Raw genomic sequence first — 24,633 nt, forward strand, 5'->3', positions numbered from 1 at the left:
AATACATCAATAACAGTTTACATAACAAAGACTTTTAATTGGACTTAAGGAACGGCAGTGTTAGATGTGGGGAGTGGTGAAACTGATATTACTCTCTGGTTTTCTAAGAAACTACACAAGAATGCACCATGGAACACAGTGCACACAGAGGTAACATCATAACATGAGTAAACAAGTCAGGGACAAAAATGTTAAACTTCATGAACATTATAGCTGTTTACGCTGATGTGAGAACAATTAAAGGAACTATTTGAATGAAACAAAAGGAACAACGCAACACAATACTTATTCTATGCATTAGCAATACAAATAAAAATAGTGAGCTACAGACATTGCACATTGTTATTTATGTGTCACTGACTTGTTTAACACGGGATTCTTTGATACTATTACCTAGAATAATACTCTAAACTAATGAACTCTCTGTAGCAATACATGGTAATATACCAAAAACATCTAAAACACCTGGGAGAACAAGGTTGCAATGATATGCAAGGTACTATAGAATTGTTAAAACTATACAACAGAATTCTAAGAAAGTGTGAGAATATACACAGTTCTATGAATTAAGAAGGCCACAGAATAATCTCCATTAGAGAGATATGTAAGAGAAATTAGTAAAAATGACTGCACAGTATTTTACCTTCTTGGTAGAAAGTGTCTAGAAGGCTACCAGCTGCTACTGGCATCACTTCACTCCTTAAATTAATTTTGCGTCCAACCGTCAATGGGCTGCGCCTCAGCCCAAGTAGCAAGGACAGATGAAATGCAGCCACCTCAGCATTATGCCTGTCCTTGCCCGCATAAACAGGACCTTCTATTATCTGCGACCGTGAATACCTGAAACGTATTTTAATTACGTTTGCATATTTCTGGATTCAATTATTTTTGAAGTCTTTTGTGAAGGATACAGTACATATTATCTAAGGATTTTCTTTCATGCTCTACACTGATGAAAATGCCCCCACACCATTTCAGGTTTATTTATTTATTTATTTATTTTTTGATTAGGGAGGTTGGGAATACAAACCCATATGAGAGTAATATTAAGTGCTGTAATTTCAGCCATAAGGTACACAATTCTTGACTCTAATGACTCAAAGTAAATGCTGCATGCTATTATCAATATTAAAAGAGGGTTTTACAGAGAAAGATGTAATATAAGTACTCCAGTTCAAAAATTTAAGTTAGGCAAGTTTTCTAGAAACAAAGGTCTCACAGGCAGCAAAGCAAATTCTAAATCTACCCTAAAATCATTTCTCCTGGACAACTCTTCCTGTTCCATGACCGAATTTCTAATGAAAAGCTGATAGCCTCTAAAAGGAAAAGGAGGAGGAGGAGGAGGAGGAGGAGGAGGAGGAGGAGGAGAAAGAGAGAAAGAAAGAAAGAAAGAAAGAAGTGTAGTTGCATGAACAGGATTTAAAAAATTGAGTGTTCGTTAATGTAAACTGAGTCAAACCACATCATTTCGATGAAAGGATCATTCAGATGACCTATTGAACATGTAAAAAACTAACTGGTCACAAACACTAACAGAAATAATCAAAATTTATTACAGCAGCAGCAGCAGCAACAAAAACTACTAACAAGGGAACCACGTGGCAATCAGATTTTTGACCGTTTTTCATGTACGGTATGTGAAGTTCAGAACTCAAATATTAATACGCCAAAATAGTTCAACACAACTCTCAACACTTCTCGAGAAAATCAACTCTTACATTTTCTGACATCTTAAATATGCTAAAGAAGGCCGTGTAGCTGTGTGGTAGAATGCTCACCTGTCATACGGGGGTGGGTTTTGATTCCTGGCTGATGAAAATTTTTAAATGAAGGTGCCTGTTTTGTAACAATTCCGTGAAGTTTAAAATACATAAATATGGAAAAAAAATCAGTAGCCACTAAGACTGGTAATTCTTGGCTCGTGTCTCATTTCAGTCTTTTTTTAAGACACAAATGAATTAATGACATTAGCTGCTAGTGGGCATAGATTAAATCAATGGGGGAAGTTGAATATTTGTGCCAGACCAGGATTCAAACCCATGTCTCCTGATTACTAGGCAGATGCACTGACTGCAGTAGCATGCCTCCCATCAGACCCTGAGTCTGGATGCTGCAGTGCTCGGTGCATCTGCCTACTAAGCAGGAGACCCAGGTTTGCAGCCCATCTGGCACAAATTTTCAACTTTCCCCACTGATTTAATCAATACCCACTGGCAGCTACTGTCATTAATTAATTTGTGCCTTTATTCATAGTGGCTGCAGGATCAAAACGGTGTTTGTTCTTACAAACATGTCTGAAAGAACAGACACGGATATTTATTATTTTTTTCATACAGTTTGAATACGAACATCATTTACATATAAAATTCATCAACTATATGCTACTTAGCAGATTTTGTTATTTTCATGATAAATAGACTTCTCCTTGTTTCTAATTACATAGGACACACAAATCTCCAGTTTTCATTGCAAATTTAAATTCTTAATTTCTGATCTTAAAAAAAAAGTTTAAATTACGAAAAACATTACAAATTAAATTCTTTTTCATCCTTGCGTATTTTACACTTCATGGGACATGCATCTTTGGTTAAAATTTTGGCAGGACTAGGAACAAAATCTGTGGCATACATGTGGTAGTTGAGCATTCTACCATGCAGCCACATGACCAGTCGAGACAAATTGACCTTCATTTAACTTGTTGTAGGTGGTTCAAAAATGTCAAAGTCAATTTTCTCGAGAATTTTTGAGAGTTGCACTGACTATTTTGGGGGATTAATATTTGAGTTCTGAACTTCACACACCATAAATAGAAAAAAAATCAAGAATCCAACTACTGTGAGATCAAATTGTGGGCTGAAAACATTCAATTCTTTTAGAGCTAGCTAATCTACTCATGGCAACATCATTCATGGCAACATCATTCATACAACAGATCTTTTATGTTACTGTTCAGTGGCAGTTAAACACTGTTTCCCTTTACCACATTACAGTTTCAGCTAACGAGATGGAAACTGTGCAAAAGAGATCCTCTCAATGTTCATCTCCAGTGTTCTGTCAACCTTGATTAATCCTAATCCTGGTTATTATTTCTTCATTTATATTTCCAATAATCTCTTTTTCTGCTTCATTCTGTCAGCAACCACTAACACGGTGTTCTTTTTCCATTACTTTTGTTGTCTTGTCTCCTGATCATTTTCTGTTAAAGATTGTTTCCTCTTTATTTCAAAGATAATTTCCAAATCAAAGTTTAGAAGTTAATTTTCCAAATTCTACAACTTAATGCAAAAGGAATAGCAACAAAAAATCCGTTCAGCATGCATTCTCTTCACTCACAATGTCTCAATATGTCAGATACTGCTATTGTCAGCTTCTTAGCTATTGGCTTGAGTAAAAAATCTCAGTACAAAGAAATATCATTGATTTCTGTAATCTACAGGGACCATCTGCAGGTATTAGTAGTAACTCTTTAAACTGGCAACTGTTTCTGCAGCTTTTTGAGAGGCCATCCTCCTCAATCTTATTGTTCTCTGATCCACATTTCTTCCTTGGCTGTTCATACTCACATGTATTTTCCTGTAATATTCCACTCCTTTATTTGTACACACCATGTTACCATATTGTCATCTCCCATCAGGGGTCCCTGTGGTTTTGTTGACCATTTCCACATTTGTCATTTGTTGAATTGGACACTGTCTTCAATCCCATAAAATATATAATCCAAGGCTGTTTCCCATTTATAACATTTCTGCTCCTCCCTTTTTTATCCTTGCTTGCTCTCTCTCTCTCTCTCTCTCTCTCTCTCTCTCTATCTATCTATCTATCTCTCAGTGGTTAAGCTCTCCCTTTTTCAATTATTGTTACTGTCACTAGTAATTCACTCATCGTCTCTATCCATTTTCCTTTCTTTCTTCCCAGTCAGTCCAATCATCCTGATTTTGATTTTCCTTGGTTGCCCTTTAGAGGAATGTGGGATGACTCCTATGACAAGATCACTACCAATTCTTCCCGCATCCCAGTACTATGTCCTCATGACCTCAATAGGGACTGAGAGCTAGTTGCAAAATCACTTGAGTTCATAATATCCACATCCTCATTTCTTTATATGAAAATCTCCTGAGCTCATTCATGCATTTGGAGGGGCAAGTGAGGTTCAAATCCATGTGGATTTAGGTTTTCTGTGGTTTCCCTAAATCTCTTAGGATGACAAGTTCCTTTAAAAACACCACTGATTTCCTTCTACATCCTTGTTCTGTCTTAGTGTATGCTTAGTCTCTAATGACATCCTCCTCAAAGGTATGTTAAAATCTAATATTCCTTCTTTGCAGGGGGTACATGAGTACTCTGTTGTTGGATCCTCTTGGAGCCAACCTAACCTAAAATGTTTTCAAATTGTTCTGCTGTCTGAGCTGTAGCTGGAGGAAGGACAATAGCAGCAACTGCTCTCTGGAGTTACTCTTGTTGCTGATAGATTGCTATATGTAATAGCAGTGTTGAACATGCTACGAAAAACTTTATGCTATAGCCTGCAAATCTACTGTGTCATGAGTGCCATTACAAAATGAAAGAAATATAACTAATCATATGATCACAGACTTGTGTAACTTATTCCTTCACATTGTCACATTTGTAACACTATGAACATCAATGTGGTATCTTTACAATATTTCCAATATGTAATACTGACCCTGATCTCAAAACCTATTAAATTTATCTATCCAGCAGCCTCTCTATTGGGTTCAATGTGATATACAATAAAGGGGAAGGGTGTGTTTAGCTGCTATGTCATGGAATTAAGTCACTACATATGCAATTGATAGACTGCTGATTACTAAATAAAGTTTTAAAATTTTCAAACACACACACACACACACACACACACACACACACACACACACACACACACACACACTGAAGCACCAAAGAAACTGATACACGCATGCGTATTGAAATACAGAATATGTAAACAGGCAGAACAAGGCACTGACGCCTATATACGACAATAAGTGTCTGGTACAGTTGTTAGATCAGTTACTGCTGCTACAATGGCACGTTATCAAGATTTAAGGGAGTTTGAACATAGTGTTATAGTCGATCGCAAGACACAGCATCTCCGAGGTAGTGATGAAGTGGGGATTTTCCTGTACGATCATTTCATGAGTGTACAGTGAATATCAGGAATCCAGTAAAACACCAAATCTCCGACACTGCTGTGGCCGGCAAAAGATTCTGCAGGATGGGACCAATGACAACTGAAGAGAATCATTCAATGTGACAGAAGCGCAACCCTTCTGCAAATTGCTGCAGATTTCACTGCTCAGCCATCAACAAGTGTCAGTGTGCAAACCATTCCACGAAACATCATCAATATGGGTTTTTGGAGCCGAAGGCCCACTCATGTGCCCTGGATGACTGCACGACACAAAGCTTTACGCCTGACCTGGACCCCTCAACACTGACATTGGACTGTTGATGAGGCTGGAAACATGTTGCCTGGCCAGACGAGTCTCATTTCAAATTGTATCAAGTGGGTGGATGTGTATGGGCATGGAGACAACCTCATGAAGCCATGGACCCTGCATGTCAGCAGATGACTGTTCAAGCTGGTGGAAGCTCTGTAATGACGTGGGGCGTGCGCAGTTGGAGTCATATGGGACCCCTGATACATCTCTGACAGGTGACACGTACGTAAGCATCCTGCCTGATCACCTGCATCCATTCATGTCCATTGTGCATCCCGACAGACTTGGGCAATTACAGCAAGACAATGTGACAACCCAAACATCCAGAATTGCTACAGAGTGGCTCCAGAAACACTCTTGTGAATTTAAACACTTCTGCTGGCCACTAACACAGATGAGCATTATTCAGCATATCTGGGACATCTTGCAACATGCTATTCAGAAGAGATCTCAACCTCCTCGTACTCTTTTGGATTTGTGGACAGCTCTGCAGGATTCATGGTGTCAATTCCCTCCAGCACTACTTCAGACATTAGTCGAGTCCATGCCACATCATGTTGCGGCACTACTGCATACTCGCGGAATGAGTGTATCACAAAGTAAGTGCACACATTTTTTCAGTTCTACTTAAGACACAGTGAAAATGCATGCAAAGTAGTGCCCTCCCTTTAATACAAAGTCAAGACATTGTTACTCAGATGTAAGTCTTTCTCTGACTACAGTTCAATGAGTGAATACTGGGGTTCATTTCGAAGAAGTCCATATTATTGGCAACAATATAATATCAGCAACGTTACCAACACTAGTAACATAATATTAGAAACAACATCATATTAGGAACAAATCAAGTACATGTACTGGGGCAGCAGGGTTAGAATTCTTAGACAACTGAGCAATGGACATATTGTTCTGATCACCTTTCTCTTGGCTACAAATACGCTTTGTGGATATACAGAACTGCTCCAAAATCTGATACAACTGAACAAAGTGAAAAATAACCAAATAGGTAATGCATCACATTACAGTGTTAATAAGAGTGAATATTCTTAACGTAGCCAAAATAGGTGCATTAGATCCTGAATTTCATACTTCCAGGAAAGCTTCTCATCTACATTGAAATCTCACAAATTTAAAATTTTTTACAACTTACTCATTATTTTATCATATCATCGAAACACAATCTCCCTTTCACAAGATTTTCACATCGGAAACTGTATGCAGTATGCTTTATCACAGTTCAGCAAGTTAAAGTGGAAAAGAAAGGTTAATGCTTAAGATACCATTGATAACGGGATTATTAAAGACGTAAATGCAGGGCAACTGGAACAAAAGTATGAAAGTAATCAGGTGGAGACGAAAACAGAAACAAGTAGCAGTGAAATGTCGGATTCAGGTATAGGCGACGGTAGTCTGTCAACAGAAATGGGAAGTCCTAATGCAGTGTCATCACCAATCATGGAGTCGCCCAGATGGGATGAGCGTAAATTTAGGCCTGACCTATCTATTGTAGGACATGCTCAAAACAATATCGAATGATAAAAAAAAACATTATTACATGAAAATAAACAATTAAAGGAAGACATTAAGCACCAGAGGGAAGATATTATGTTCCAAAAAGAAGATATTAGGCGATCAGTAGACAACCAGAAATTATTATTGCAAGATAAGAAACAATGAAAGGAAGATATTAAGTGATCGGTAGAGCATATAAATGAACGACTCAGTAAAAAGACCGGCGAGACTAATGAGGCTCTAAAGAAGCTGGCTGAGTCAAATCATCAAAGCATAGATGAACTTACCGTTCAGTTTGAGGAGAGCGTTGCAGTCAATACTAAACGTTTTGAAAGAGTAGAATCGGATGTCAAAGGAGTGAAGGAAGAACTTACTAAAAAGGGTGATGTTTACGATGAGCATTTCGAACAACTGAATGAGGAAGTGAAACACTGTAAACACAGGATATCAGCTGTTGCGCTGAACCAGGATGCTTATGCACGGTGAATAGAAGAGGTGTAAGTGGGGTAGGACAGACTAAGGAGCAGGTCGGTCAGCAGGTGAAGAATCAGGTGAAACCACTATTACATAATGGAAACATTGCAGGAGGTAACTTAATTGGTATGCAAAATGTCTTCCTTGGCATAGGGAATTTTAAGAACTTCGAACCAAATGGCAGGTGGTATCCCAGAGATTTCTCAGATCAATTTAATGGCATGTTACCTGAATTATGCGATGGGTAGATCACACCAGTCAAATCCAAAAACTTTTTACTAACTTCCACTCGTTGTTTTCTAAACATGAAATAAGCCATTGATGAAATTTTCATGAAATTCCATTCAGCTACAACATACACAAGAGTGTGATGTGCTACTCGCAATTAAATCCTTTTGCTAAATCATCTATTAATCTCAACTTCTCACTTAATCCTAAAAGTATGCATATGGTATAAACTGATAGTTGTAATTTAATATTACTGATTCTCTGTTCACATTGTACTGGCATGCCAAACTACACCTTCACAATTTTGGAGTATTCTCTGAAGTGAAATTTTGCAAATATGCTCTGGCTGTCCTTCAATTTATAATACTCCAATTTTCTCCTACCTAATTTCTTAATTGAATTAGTTATTCAAAATGATTTATTTCAGACTACTGTGTGTATACTTGCAATAACTTAACTGGGAAAAATAACTGTGGAAATGATGAGTGTTTGTTAAAAAGTATAACTTCAATGTTCATTACGTATTTTAGACTTCCTGCCCAGTATCCATTTAGAGGCAGCTTGTCTGAAGGGCCTGATGTTAAAATAATTTTGGAAAGTACTTTTGGAACTCACAAAATAAGGAGTTGCCCTGCCACACTTGTGGGGCTGAGGTGCCAAGTCGTGGGCTCTGTAGGGTGGAAATGGGGTTTTAGAGTGTTTCACTAAAGTCAGGAGTTGGCAATTCTTCGTGATAAACAAAGTTACTTTTCAAATATGGAAATATTACAAGAATCAGAAGTTTTAGTTGTTCTCTAGTTTTTTAGGTCACTTGCCTTTTAGTGACTGAGCAAGTGGCTGGCAGCAAGAAACATTTTATATCAGATCGTAGATCGATTAGGTAGCTGGAGGCAATGTTCACTGAATGAAGCACATTTAGTAATGGTTAACCGACTCAAATAAATTCCATTTGTTCCCATGGAAATTTGAGTCTGTGTTTTGCGGTAATTTTTAACCTACTGACAAATTAGGAATAAAGTGAACGACTCACTGAAAGGCAGCAGCACTGCGAAATTGAGAGGTACACAAACAAAAGGTGCAGGCACGCGAGCCGGTAACTCAGGTGGCAAACCCAAGCAGGAAGGGTGTGGAGATGGTGGAGAGCAGGGAAGCAAGTGGATGGTATCCTTAATGTGGGAGGCTAGTTTTGGACAACTGGTTGGAGATGTTGGTCAACAACGGCTGAGATTCTTTTGGTGGGGGCGCTGTAACTAGCCACAATGGGGCACCCAGGATTCATAGGTTTATGGATTTTCGGAGGCATGTAACCTACTGACATTGAACTGTATTCCTGCTTTTGTTGTTGTGTAGATTATCTATCAGCGGAAGTTGCTAGGAGTCAATTGGGTGCGGTATATGAATTGTTAGTGGTGTACATATTCCAGTCTATTTGTCAGATCTTTAAATGTTTTTGAGAGTAGTTAGACTTCAATTTCCTGCTTTGGAGTAGTGAGAAGTTTAACAATGTCTTGCAGGTCTGAGCAAGGTTCAAAGCCCCTAGATACGATGATTTTATAGGTCTATAAGTGTAGTAGTTCAGAGAATTAATTCAGGTCCACCAATGAGCTTCTGACTGAATCTGTTCAGCAGTATGGGATGTAATTTGTCTTGCATGCTGCAGATAGGCATGAGAGCATAGCCCTTGCCACAGCTACAATTGGGACTTTTGCATCATATCACAAAGCTCCAAGGATGGATGAAAAGATTGTTTTAAACTGTAGTGAGCTGTAGTTTTTTCCTTGCAAAGAATTTCCACGAATAAGGGCTTATCCTTAAGGCTGAAAACTCTGAACTGCGTTCATTCCAAATTTAAAAAAAAGGGAGGGAGGAAATAAGAAATGGGGAGCTGTCTATCCAAGTTATCATAGGATATTAGCACCAATTTCATTGTTAACCCGAGTCACATCCCTGCAAGATAGACTTCCCTCCAGCAATGGAGGGTGAAAGTGACAATCTAAATGCCTAGGCGAAGTCAGACTGCCAGCAAGTTCTAATGACCAGCTGCAGAGGTTGCTAACAGAGCAGAACTACATTTCACATCATGCAACATGTGGAACAAATAGTGCAGAGCTGAGTAATACTGTATGCTATGATATAAGTTGCACTATGCTGCTTCCCAGGCAGAGTTTTCCTGCAATGCGTCTTCGAGTTTGTGCTATAAAATGGCTTGGTTCAAATGGCTCTGAGCACTATGGGACTTAACATCTCAGGTCATCAGTCCCCTAGAACTTAGAACTACTTAAACATAACTAACCTAAGGACATCACACACACCCATGCCCGAGGCAGGATTCGAACCTGCGACCGTAGTGGTCGCGCGGTTCCAGACTGAAGTACCTAGAACCACTCGTGTGCTATGAAGTTTCAATCACAGTCACTACTACTGTTTCTGTCATTGCAACTCACCAGCACAAAGTGTGTCTGCCAACATTAAGAGTGGCTACACTGTGTAGAGGACTGTATTGTGCACCAATCAGAATTAGCCTAAGAGAAGGCTGTCATAAGCTAGAAATATTGTATAATGATTTACTGAAGTTGAATATTTGTGTGTCATTGTATAAATGTGTTTTTGTAAACAGAACTGCAGCCATTTCAGTAGTTGTGCTTATAGGTATTGGTGCCTGATGTTCAGATGGGAGTAACACCCCTGTTTACACTAATGTCAACGGCATCTCATTTTTTGTTGTAAACATTGCAGGATGGCAAACAGTGTATTTACAACAGTTACATTTTGGTGATGAGGATAATAGGGCAAGTCTAAATTCTGATGTTCTGGAAGGATATATATACAGACAGACTGACTTAATGCAATTAGAACAGTCTGTGAAAGACATCAAGGATTCAGTGGTTCAGGATGCCACAGTATCAATAAATTTGGTGTAGTTGAACATTTCAGTATGTTATACTTAATTTCCAAAGTTTTTTCCAGAGAGAAAAATTAAAGAGCAATAAATTCTGTTGGGTATATTTTCAGATGGAGCAACAAATTGACAGTGTGATACAAATACTTTAGCTGCTGCAGTCCATACCTAGGTAAGGCCGCTGATCAAGCTGAGCATGGACAAGAGGAAGACAGAAAAACATTGCTAGCATTCCATCTGTTTCACAAAAGAAGAAAAAAATGGACAAATTACATCAACCACATGGAGTAGCATTTTACAGGAGACACAACAACACAGTTGTTTCTGGACAAAGATCCACGTGTGTTAGGCTACATTGATATTAAGAAAAACCTGTCTGAATACTCTGAAAGTAAAATCCTCATAGCTCCTGATGCCAGTTTGAAGGAGGTTATGGGTGCTCAATGGTGAGGTTATCAGTGTGACGCCAGTTTGAGAAATTGCACCATAGTTTTATATAGCATACAGGAAATCTTAACAAAGTTACAAGTACTATGCTCCATGTACTGACCAGAGACTGTAAATTTAATCAGAGGCTGTATGTTTAAATGTGAAAATCCTGTGTGTAATCTTTCATATGCAGATTTGCTAGTAATGGATGTGTTACTAGTACATGCTCCTGACGCCAGTTTGAATGAGCTTATGGGTGCTCAATGGTGAGGTTATCAATGTGACGCCAGTTTGAGAAATGACCTAATTTGGTTAAATAAATCAACACTTGAGGAAGGTTTAAGTGCAATTCAGAAATTTGAGTAGACAAAAGAAATCAGAAAAAGCTTTCAATAATGGAAAAAATGAAGTTTTCAAATCAAAATTTCATGGCCCAGAAATTTTAAAGGGAAGACACACAGGTAGCAGTACTAAAACATCTCCATAAAAAGGCACAAAGGAAAATTATTTAGAAATGCAAATCATAATAGGCAGTAAAGTAAAATCAAATCCCAAATGTTTCATTACACATGACAGAAAAGTATGCCATACATACATACATTAATCCTTGTTCCATAGATCATGAATACGACTTTTCATAATGACATGGAAAGTGTCACTTCAACATAAGTTATCTTTAAAAAAAAATTATATATATATATATATATATATATATATATATATATATATATATATATGACACACACACAAACATGATGTGACTTACCAAATGAAAGTGCTGGCAGGTCGACAGACACACAAACAAACACAAACACACACAGGAGAGAGGGTAAGGAGTCATTCCAATCCCGGGAGCGGAAAGACTTACCTTAGGGGGAAAAAAGGACGGGTATACACTCGCGCACACACACACATATCCATCCACACATATACAGACACAAGCAGACATATATGTCTATAGAGGGAAACATTCCACGTGGGAAAAATATATCTAAAAACAAAGATGATGTGACTTACCAAACGAAAGCACTGGCAGGTCGATAGACACACAAACAAACACAAACATACACACAAAATTCTAGCTTTCACAACCAATGGTTGCCTCATCAGGAAAGAGGGAAGGAGAGGGAAAGACAAAAGGATGTGGGTTTTAAGGGAGAGGGTAAGGAGTCATTCCAATCCCGGGAGCGGAAAGACTTACCTTAGGGGGAAAAAAGGACGGGTATACACTCGCACACACACACATATCCATCCACACATATACACACACAAGTATTTGTTTGTGTGTCTATCGACGTGCCAGCGCTTTCGTTTGGTAAGTCACATCATCTTTGTTTTTTTATGTGTCTGTCGACCTGCCAGCACTTTCATTTGGTAAGTCACACATCTTTGTTTTTAGATATATATATATGAATGATGTGACTTACCTTACCGAACGAAAGTGCTGGCAGGTCGATAGACACAAACAAACACAAACATACACACGAAATTCAAGCTTTCGCAACAAACTGTTGCTTTATCAGGAAAGAGGGAAGGAGAGGGAAAGACGAAAGGATGTGGGTTTTAAGGAAGAGGGTAAGGAGTCATTCCAATCCCGGGAGTGGGAAGACTTACCTTGGGGGGAAAAAAGGACAGGTATACGCGCCCCCCCCCCCCCACACACACACACACAAATGTCTGCTTGTGTCTGTGTGTGTGTGTGTGTGTGTGTGTGTGTGTGTGTGTGTGTGTGTGTGTGTGTGTGTGCGCGCGCGCGCGCGAGTGTATACCTGTCCTTTTTTCCCCCCAAGGCAAGTCTTCCCACTCCCGGGATTGGAATGACTCCTTACCCTCTTCCTTAAAACCCACATCCTTTCGTCTTTCCCTCTCCTTCCCTCTTTCCTGATGAAGCAACAGTTTGTTGCGAAAGCTTGAATTTCGTGTGTCTGTTTGTGTTTGTTTGTGTGTCTATCGACCTGCCAGCACTCTCGTTCGGTAAGTCACATCATCTTTGTTTTTAGATATATTTTTCCCACGTGGATATATATATATATATATATATATATATATATATATACTTTTACTACTACTTCATATCTAAGAATTCATATATTGAGTAGAAGGAGTTGTCACTCATAAATTCTTTTAATTTGTTTTTAAATTATGGTTGGCTATCTGTAAGATATTTAATACTATTTGGCAAATGACCAAAGATTTTTGTGGCAGCATAATTCACCCCTTTCTGAGCCAAAGTGAGATTTAATCCAGAATAGTGAAGATCATCCTTTCTTCTAGTGTTGTAGCTACACACTTCGCTGTTATTTTTGAATTGGGATGGGTTATTAACGACAAATTTCATAAGTGAATATATGTATTGCGAAGGTACTGTGAATATCCCAGAGTTCCTTAAATAAATGTCTGCAAGATGATCTTGGGGGGGCTCCAGCTATTATTCTGATTACATGCTTTTGTGCAATGAATACTTTCTCTCTTAATGACGAATTGCCCCAAAATATGATGCCATATGAAAGCAGTGAATGAAAATAGGCATAGTTAGCTAATTTACTCATATGTTTATCACCAAAATTTGCAATAACCGTATTATTTATTTATTTAGCGTATGGCATTACATATGAACAGCGACTAGCAATAGTGGGTTACATAGTTTTACAAAAATATATTAATTTCGAAATTTATAGTTTAAAAAGTAAGTCTATAAATTAATATCTAATTTGTTGACCCATTCAAGGGCTGCCTCTGTCTCAAAGAAATCTTCCAAGTTCCCACTGTAGGCTCTTCTGCTACAGCTTGTTACAATGTGATGGATTGCCTGGTGTTCATTTCCACAGTCACACTGAGAAGATGGAGCCCTTCCCCATCGGTACAGGTTTTCAGCAGATGCCATGGCCTGTGCGGATCTGATTAATTGTTTGCCAGGCACATCACATTTGTTCCATATCGGCTAATCTTGTGTCAGGTCTTTGGAAGGTCTGATGTTCCTCATGGGCAATAGTGTTCCACACTTTTGTCCTCTTTTTGTTGATACTGTAAGTAGCTGCCTGCAGTGATTCTGCAGCAGGACAGATGGCTGCAATAACCCTAATAACATTAGTAGCTGAACCTAACCATTTCTGCAGATCATCGATGTGTTTCTTCCAATTCAATTTCTCATCAGTGCACACACCCAGAACTTTGGAGTATTCTGTCTTAGCAACAGGCTTCTGTCCATAGTCTATATTTATCAATGGTGTTATGCCACTGACTGTACAGAATTGTATCAACTGTATTTTCTCAAAATTTAGTCAGAGTCCATTTGCAGAGAACCACTTAATAATTTTCTGAAAGATGTTGTTGTTGTTGTGGTCTTCAGTCCTGAGACTGGTTTGATGCAGCTCTCCATGCTACTCTATCCTGTGCAAGCTTCTTCATCTCCCAGTACCTACTGCAACCTACATCCTTCTGAATCTGCTTAGTGTATTCATCTCTTGGTCTCCCTCTACGATTTTTACCCTCCACGCTGCCCTCCAATGCTAAATTTGTGATCCCTTGATGCCTCAAAACATGTCCTACCAACCGATCCCTTCTTCTAGTCAAGTTGTGCCACAAACTTCTCTTCTCCCCAATCCTATTCAATACCTCCTCATTAGTTACATGATCTACCCACCTTATCTTCAGCATTCTTCTGTAGCACCACATTTCGAAAGCTTCTATTCTCTTCTTGTCCAAACTAGTTATCGTCCATGTTTCACTTCCATACATGGCTGCACTCCATACAAATACTTTCAGAAACGACTTCCTGACACTTAAATCTATACTCGATGTTAACAACTTCCTCTTCTTCAGAAACGATTTCCTTGCCATTGCCAGTCTACATTTTATATCCTCTCTACTTCGACCATCATCAGTTATTTTACTCCCTAAATAGCAAAACTCCTTTACTACTTTAAGTGTCTCATTTCCTAATCTAATTCCCTCAGCATCACCAAACTTCATTCGACTACATTCCATTATCCTCGTTTTGCTTTTGTTGATGTTCATCTTATATCCTCCTTTCAAGACACTGTCCATTCCGTTAAACTGCTCTTCCAAGTCCTTTGCTGTCTCTGACAGAATTACAATGTCATCGGCGAACCTCAAAATTTTTACTTCTTCTCCATGAATTTTAATACCTACTCCGAATTTTTCTTTTGTTTCCTTTACTGCTTGCTCAATATACAGATTGAATAACATCGGGGAGAGGCTACAACCCTGTCTCACTCCTTTCCCAACCACTGCTTCCCTTTCATGTCCCTCGACTCTTATAACTGCCATCTGGTTTCTGTACAAATTGTAAATAGCCTTTTGCTCCCTGTATTTTACCCCTGCCACCTTCAGAATTTGAAAGAGAGTATTCCAGTTAACACTGTCAAAAGTTTTCTCTAAGTCTACAAATGCTAGAAACGTAGGTTTGCCTTTTCTTAATCTTTCTTCTAAGATAAGTTGTAAGGTCAGTATTGCCTCACGTGTTCCAACATTTCTACGGAATCCAAACTGATCTTCCCCGAGGTCCGCTTCTACCAGTTTTTCCATTCGTCTGTAAAGAATTCGCGTTAGTATTTTGCAGCTGTGACTTATTAAACTGATAGTTCGGTAATTTTCACATCTGTCAACACCTGCTTTCTTTGGGATTGGAATTATTATATTCTTCTTGAAGTCTGAGGGTATTTCGCCTGTCTCATACATCTTGCTCACCCGATGGTAGAGTTTTGTCATGACTGGCTCTCCCAAAGCCATCAGTAGTTCTAATGGAATGTTGTCTACTCCTGGGGCCTTGTTTCGACTCAGGTCTTTCAGTGCTCTGTCAAACTCTTCACGCAGTATCTTATCTCCCATTTCGTCTTCATCTACATCCTCTTCCATTTCCATAATATTGTCCTCAAGTACATCGCCCTTGTATAAACCCTCTATGTACTCCTTCCACCTTTCTGCCTTCCCTTCTTTGCTTAGAACTGGGTTGCCATCTGGGCTCTTGATATTCATACAAGTGGTTCTCTTCTCTCCAAAGGTCTCTTTAATTTTCCTGTAGGCAGTACCTATCTTACCCCTAGTGAGACAAGCCTCTACATCCTTACATTTGTCCTCTAGCCATCCCTGCTTAGCCATTTTGCACTTCCTGTCAATCTCATTTTTGAGACGTTTGTATTCCTTTTTGCCTGCTTCATTTGCTGCATTTTTATATTTTCTCCTCTCATCAATTAAATTCAATATTTCTTCTGTTACCCACGGCTTTCTACTATCCCTCGTGTTTTTGCCTATTTGATCCTCTGCTGTGTTCACTATTTCATCCCTCAAAGCTACCCTTTCTTATTCTACTGTATTTCTTTCCCTCATTCCTGTGAATTGTTCCCTTATGCTCTCCCTGAAACTCTCTACAACCTCTGGTTCTTTCAGTTTATCGAGGTCCCATCTCCTTAAATTCCCACCTTTTTGCAGTTTCTTCAGTTTCAATCTGCAGTTCACAACCAATAGATTGTGGTCAGAATCCACATCTGCCCCTGGAAATGTCTTACAATTTAAAACCTGATCTGATACCTTTTAGTATCTCCAGGATTCTTCCAGGTATGCAACCTTCTTTTATGATTCTTGAACCAAGTGTTAGCTATGATTAAGTTATGCTCTGTGCAAAATTCTACAAGGCGGCTTCCTCTTTCATTTCTTCCCCCCAATCCATATTCACCTACTACGTTTCCTTCTCTCCCTTTTCCTACTGACGAATTCCAGTCACCCATGACTATTAAATTTTCGTCTCCCTTCACTACCTGAATAATTTCTTTTATCTCGTCATACATTTCATCAATGAAAGATATGATTTGCAATTTTTCAGCTGATTCTTGCTTGTTGGGTGTGATTCCTATACTATTATCATCAGCAAAAAGAACTAGCTTTGCATCTTCATGAATATAGTGTGGCAAGTCATTAATATATATTAAGAACAATAAGGGACCCAAGACTGAACCCTGTGGGACACCATTCTTAATACCTCCCCAGTTGTAGGACTCTGCTGGTTTTCACAGACTATCTGTACTGTTAATTCCAACCTTCTGCATTCTTGCAGTTATTATGAATTAAACAATTTGTGCACTGTCCCACTCACACCACAATGCTTAAGGGGAGCCGGAATGATGAAATTGACAAAATTAAAGTTTTTTTGTTTTTTTTATTATAAAATTATTTGGAATTTTCTGTTTAAAACAAATCAAGTTTCACCCTTCCAAGTGAATTCTAAGTGTATTTTTTATCGCTGCAAAATTGACGCACCGCGTAAACGGATGTAGTGACTTGGTGTGTCACCTCTGATGGCACCGCTAGCTGGCTGCAAGCAGGGTATCTGTGCGGAATTAGACATTGTTTTGTTTTCCAACGTTGTATGGATTTTCTCTGTGACAAGTGACTGTTCATATCCGCAAACATAAACACTATACCGTGTGTGTTGACTTGTGGAGTTTGCTTTGTGTTGTTTAGCTGTTCAATTTTGGGTATTTGACGAATTTTGCTTTTACCTGTTTTACATATTTCGTTTGTGGATATCAATATGCCCCGTTTCAGCAATTGAGTGTTTAAGAAAAGGTACAATGAGTGGAAGGTGAAATCTTTTGTTGTTTCAAGGGGAGATGCTGCTCAGACTGTTTCACCGACTACTCCAAATGAATGTGATAGAACTTCTTCCAGCAAGAAACTTTGTGACAGCAAAGAAAAATTTGTAAACTATGAAAGCGACAGTAATGATGTGAATAAAATATTTCCTTGCTCTCTCTCATATTTTAAAACATAACGTATTATGCCAAGTTTGCAAAGAAAGAGGACTGGAATTGAAAGTAACTTCACACATTGGTTTGGCATGTAAAATGTTATTGAAGTGTAACAAATGTGCTTCAGAAGTTTTGTTTTCTAATTCTAACAGTATTCCTCATAGTGGTAATCGTGGAAAAAAGGTGTATGATATAAATGTTAGGCTAGTATATGGCTTGCGTTGCATTGGCAAGGGCAGTGCTGTAGGGACAATGTTATGTGGAATTATGAACTTGCCAAAACCACCAACCAAGTTTGGATTTTATAATGAATTGGTGGGATCTTCTGCTGAATATAATGCTCAAGCAATAATGAAGAAGGCAGTTGAAGAAGCTGTGACAGATAATGGGAATTGTAGAGATTTCACTGTTGCTTTAGATGGATCATGGCAACGCAGAGGTCATAAACCTCAAAATGGAATTGTGACAGCTACCAGTGGAGACAGCTGCAAAGTAATTGATGTTGCTATTCTCTCAAAACATTGTAGATGTAAGGGCAATACCAAGGCCGAACATAGTGAAAGTTGTGAAGCAAATTTTCACAGTACGAGTGGAGCGATGGAAGTAGAGGGAGTGAAAGCAATTTTTTCCAGATCACAGGAGTGGTATAATGTAGGATACACTAACTATCTAGGAGATGGTGATTCTAAGGGATATAAAGCTGTAGAGGAACTCAAACTTTATGGCAATGAAATAAATTTTGGTAAACATTTTTGGAAAGCAGTGATCAATTAATTGTTATATTTTGACTAAAGTTCAGTCTTGATCACTCATGTATGTTTTAATGATATAGGTGACCGGTTTCGGTTCTTTCTATAAAACCATCATCAGACCTGTGGATAAATTTTAAGAAATGCTAGATACCAATCTTTAAATAAAATGAAAGTATCTAATTATGTCAAATTTAACAAGATAAAATAAAATTAATTATACCCATGGCTCCCTTAGGATGGTAGGCGGAGCTCTCCTCGCTGCTACGCAGTCAACTGATGGTTATGAGTGCTGAGCACGAGCTTAAATATGCAGAGGCTCCACCTACTTCCTGTCACACTACTTCACAACTGCCAATCAGCGTTCATAATATGACGCCATCGTCAAAGTATAAAAGTAGGAAATACACTAATAACATAAAATTGATTCATTTAAATGTCTGATTAACAGATAGTTAGTATGTCTACAGCTTATTTATATTTTGGATAAAAACAGTGAACTACAATGTGTAATAGTTATGCCCTCTATGGGCAACCTTAATGCTATTACAGTGCCGGTTACATCAAAGATGTGAAAGTCCTTGACGTTGTGGTATATATCGATTATACCGAGTCGCCTACATCACAATTGCATCTTTGTTGGATGCTGCATAATTGTCTTATTTTAACTGTAGTTTTTATAGCAATATTCTTTATAGCTGTAGGGTAGCAGCCAAGAGTACGTTCCACATTATGTATATCTGAATAATTGATGAGACTGCTGATTAAATTTTTTTAAAAATCATCGATCTGATAGTTTTTATAATAATCAATGTCAATTTAATAATTTTTATGTTGTGCAGTATATTTTACATACATTGCTTTTGCCATGGGTATAACTAGTCTTATATTTTAAAAAACAAAAGAGTAGATGCTTTTACTATAAAATTTTGTCAAAAAGGTCGTAATAATATTTTTCGCGAAAATCTAATTGTTCATTGAGCAGCATTGATGATTTGGTTTTCAAATGAGCATATATATCGATTTCTTCTAGGATATTCATAAGTAAGCCTTTATTTGCATAATGCAGAACTTGTAAATTCTGTTCTACTGTCCCCTCAGCATGATTACTGAATGCTATATGATGGCCAAATACAGACTTTGTTCGTGAGGTACCCGACGTATGTTCTTTGTACCTTACTGCAAAATTTCGACCTGTTTGGCCGATATATATTTTCTCACAGTCTCTACATTGGATCTTGTACGCTCCTGATCTGGTAGATTTTCCATTATCTTTACTTACTGTATGTCTTAATTTTTGTTGTAAAGTATTGTCAGTTGTAAATGCTATTGTTATTCCAGAATTTTTGAATAAATTAGTAATTCTATCTGATATGTTTCCCATATATGTCATCTTCATATATTTTGGATTACCTATTAGTGGAGTACTTTGTGATTGTTGTACTTTATTAAAAATGATATCTACCTGTCGTGTGTCGAAAGAGTTGGTTTTTGCAATTTGTTTTAAGATGGTCATTTCCTTTTTGATCTCATTAGCTTCTAAAGGTAATTTTAGTATTCGGTGTATCATAGACTTAAAAAATGCTTTTTTATACTTGTCAGGATGACATGATGTGGCATTAATAATAACATCAGTGGTTGTAGGTTTCCTGTATATGGTAAATAAATGTTTCTCATTGTTATTAGTTATAGTGAGATCTAGGTAGTTTATAGATTTTCGATTTTCATGCTCAACTGTAAATTGTAACTTCGGATGCATAGAGTTTAATTTTATAGTAAGTTTCTCAATTTCATCTTTTGAACCATTATAAAGCAATAATGTATCGTCTACATATCGCTTGTAATATATGATTTTATTTGCGATATCAGGGTTATTTTTCAGGAATTGCGTCTCAATGTGGTTCACGAAAATGTCTGCAACTGTCCCAGCCAAAGAATTTCCCATTGCTAAGCCATCTTTCTGACAATAGATTTTAGTATTAAAAGAGAAATAATTGTAATCTAAAGTGCATTCAAGCAGTTCTATAAATTCGATTATTTTGTCTTTAGTCATATTTTTGTATTGTATTAAGTTATCCCTAATTATATTAATCGTCTCATTAATGGGTATATTTGTATATAAATTTTTAATATCTAATGAGGCGAAACTTGCACTAGTTGGAATGTCTATATTGTGGATTTGTTGTGTTAGTTCATAACTGTTTTTGATACTGAAATTGCTGTCATATGTATAGAATGCTTTCAAAATTTTATTAAGTTTTATATTTAGTTTATATGAAGGACTGCTTTTGTAGTTGACAATAGGTCATATAGATTTCTCTTTTTTATGCAGTTTAATCTGTGATCTTAATTTAGGTATTTGGGGATTCATATTTTTCATCATATTCTTTTCTTCAGGGGTCAAGAGGTGATTATTTTCATCGACTAATTTCTTGATCTTTAACTGGAACTTTGGAGTGGGGTCTTTAGTTACTTCAGCAATCCCATTTTCATTAAAAAATGAGAGTGTTTTAAATATATAATCGTCTTCTTTAATAATAACAAGGGTATTTCCTTTATTGGCCTTTACCACAATTGCTTTCTCCGCTAGTAGTTTATTATTGGTATTTTTAAGTGTTTTATCTTCAGTTTTTCTATGCAGTTTATTTTTCTCTTTTAAAATTAAATCCTTCGTTTTTAGGGCTATCTTACATGCTTCGGGTTTATTTATTTTCGATATTTTGCTTGTTGCTATTATGTGTTTAACATTTGTATTATTTAGTGGGGGAGTTAAGTTATATTTTAAGCCTTTGTCAAGTAGCGACATTTCGGACTTTGTGAACTGAATATCTGTAAGATTCATTGTCCTTGGATAAAATTGATGTATATTGTTGACCTTTTCTAGAAGCTTATTTTGTTGTTTAGCTACGAGTAAATCAATTTTTCTCTGATGTCTTTGGGTAATCGCTTTATGTAAAAAGTCTATTTTCTCATCAATGCTGCTTAGTAAAATAGAAAAAATCAAAGGTGAGAGTTCATTACTTAGCAATAAATGCAGACTATACATTTTGACATTTAAAAGACCTTTTATCTTAAAAGCTTCTCTTATTTCAGATTTAATCCATAAAATACTACTCTTTTGTTGTACATATGTTACATTACTAGATTTGGATTGGATATTGATTCTAGCATATTTTGGTATGATATGTTCCATGAGGCAAGTTTTATTAAATTTAATTTTCATACCAAGTTTCATAATTTTGGTTCTAATATTTCTAAACCTTTTGTAATTTCCAATTGCCTGACTAGACAAACTTTGCACAATTTTGGTAAACATTTTTGGAAAGCAGTGATCAATTAATTGTTATATTTTGACTAAAGTTCAGTCTTGATCACTCATGTATGTTTTAATGATATAGGTGACCGGTTTCGGTTCTTTCTATAAAACCATCATCAGACCTGTGGATAAATTTTAAGAAATGCTAGATACCAATCTTTAAATAAAATGAATTATACCCATGGCTCCCTTAGGATGGTAGGCGGAGCTCTCCTCGCTGCTACGCAGTCAACTGATGGTTATGAGTGCTGAGCACGAGCTTAAATATGCAGAGGCTCCGCCTACTTCCTGTCACACTACTTCACAACTGCCAATCAGCGTTCATAATATGACGCCATCGTCAAAGTATAAAAGTAGGAAATACACTAATAACATAAAATTGATTCATTTAAATGTCTGATTAACAGATAGTTAGTATGTCTACAGCTTATTTATATTTTGGATAAAAACAGTGAACTACAATGTGTAATAGTTATGCCCTCTATGGGCAACCTTAATGCTATTACAGTGCCGGTTACATCAAAGATGTGAAAGTCCTTGGCGTTGTGGTATATATCGATTATACCGAGTCGCCTACATCACAATTGCATCTTTGTTGGATGCTGCATAATTGTCTTATTTTAACTGTAGTTTTTATAGCAATATTCTTTATAGCTGTAGGGTAGCAGCCAAGAGTACGTTCCACATTATGTATATCTGAATAATTGATGAGACTGCTGATTAAATTTTTTTTAAAAATCATCGATCTGATAGTTTTTATAATAATCAATGTCAATTTAATAATTTTTATGTTGTGCAGTATATTTTACATACATTGCTTTTGCCATGGGTATAACTAGTCTTATATTTTAAAAAACAAAAGAGTAGATGCTTTTACTATAAAATTTCGTCAAAAAGGTCATAATAATATTTTTCGCGAAAATCTAATTGTTCATTGAAAACCAAATCATCAATGCGGCTCAATGAACAATTAGATTTTCGTGAAAAATATTATTACGACCTTTTTGACGAAATTTTATAGTAAAAGCATCTACTCTTTTGTTTTTTAAAATATAAGACTAGTTATACCCATGGCAAAAGCAATGTATGTAAAATATACTGCACAACATAAAAATTATTAAATTGACATTGATTATTATAAAAACTATCAGATCGATGATTTTTAAAAAAAATTTAATCAGCAGTCTCATCAATTATTCAGATATACATAATGTGGAACGTACTCTTGGCTGCTACCCTACAGCTATAAAGAATATTGCTATAAAAACTACAGTTAAAATAAGACAATTATGCAGCATCCAACAAAGATGCAATTGTGATGTAGGCGACTCGGTATAATCGATATATACCACAACGCCAAGGACTTTCACATCTTTGATGTAACCGGCACTGTAATAATATTAAGGTTGCCCATAGAGGGCATAACTATTACACATTGTAGTTCACTGTTTTTATCCAAAATATAAATAAGCTGTAGACATACTAACTATCTGTTAATCAGACATTTAAATGAATCAATTTTATGTTATTAGTGTATTTCCTACTTTTATACTTTGACGATGGCGTCATATTATGAACGCTGATTGGCAGCTGTGAAGTAGTGTGACAGGAAGTAGGCGGAGCCTCTGCATATTTAAGCTCGTGCTCAGCACTCATAACCATCAGTTGACTGCGTAGCAGTGAGGAGAGCTCCGCCTACCATCCTAAGGGAGCCATGGGTATAATTAATTTTATTTTATCTTGTTAAATTTGACATAATTAGATACTTTCATTTTATTTGAAGATTGGTATCTAGCATTTCTTAAAATTTATCCACAGGTCTGATGATGGTTTTATAGAAAGAACCGAAACCGGTCACCTATATCATTAAAAAAAACATACATGAGTGATCAAGACTGAACTTTAGTCAAAATATAACAATGAAATAAACATTAAAAAAACAGGAGTGCATTGGACATGTGCAGTAGCGCATGGGGGCTCGCTTGCGCAAACTAAAGCAGACATTAGGATTCCAGAAGCTTAGTGATGGTAAGACCCTTGGAGGAAGAGGAAGATTGACAGATGAAGCACTTGATAGATTGCAGAGGTATTATGGGTGTGCAATTAGGCAAAATACAAGAACCATTGAGCATATGAGGAGAGCAGTATGGGCATTATTTTTTCATACTGCATCAACAAATGAGCACCCACAACATGCACTGTGCCCCACAGGTGATGACTCATGGTGTAAGTACCAATCAGGAAAGGAATATGCCCATAAAAAGTTTGCCAAATGCTGTAATTGATGCAATTAAGCCTATATTCAGAGATTTATCACTGCCTAGTTTATTGGAAAAGTGTTTACATGGGAAAACACAAAATCCAAATGAAAGTGTAAATAATTTAATTTGGATTAGGATTCCCAAAAGAGTGTTTGTACAGATAAAAACATTTCACTTTGGAGTGTATGATGCAGTGGCAACATACACTAAAGGAAACATTATCAAATGTGATTTGCTGAAACGTTTAGGTTTCGAACCAGGACACAACACCATTTCCACAATGCACCTAATTGAAGTAGAAAGCCTAAGAGGTGCAAGAAGAAGAGACAAAAAGCTTACAACATGCAGAGAAAGGGAAGAAAAGACCAGTGAAAAGGAAACAACACTGGAAAAGGAAGAGGATGCTGATAATCCTTCATATGGGGCAGGAATGTATTAAAAAACTTTGGAAGCCATTTCCCATAACTTTTAATTTTCATTTTTGAGGAACATTTTCTCAAAAACTGCTAACAGTATATCAATTAAATTTATACAAACAT

General features: G+C 37.0%; 1 protein-coding gene across 4 annotated transcripts in view; it reads right to left on the reverse strand.

The window, feature by feature from the left end:
* Nucleotides 1-24,633, reverse strand: part of LOC126248774 (glycosaminoglycan xylosylkinase) — a 119,861-nt gene that overhangs the window by 57,607 nt on the left and 37,621 nt on the right. For all 4 annotated transcript variants that reach the window (XM_049950139.1, XM_049950140.1, XM_049950141.1 and 1 more), the window contains one exon: nucleotides 644-840. In XM_049950139.1, coding sequence (XP_049806096.1) covers nucleotides 644-840 — 197 coding nt within the window. The remainder of the gene's footprint in view (nucleotides 1-643; nucleotides 841-24,633) is intronic.

The sequence above is a fragment of the Schistocerca nitens genome, chromosome 3, assembly GCF_023898315.1.
Source record: "Schistocerca nitens isolate TAMUIC-IGC-003100 chromosome 3, iqSchNite1.1, whole genome shotgun sequence".
In the NCBI taxonomy this organism is placed as follows: domain Eukaryota; kingdom Metazoa; phylum Arthropoda; class Insecta; order Orthoptera; family Acrididae; genus Schistocerca; species Schistocerca nitens.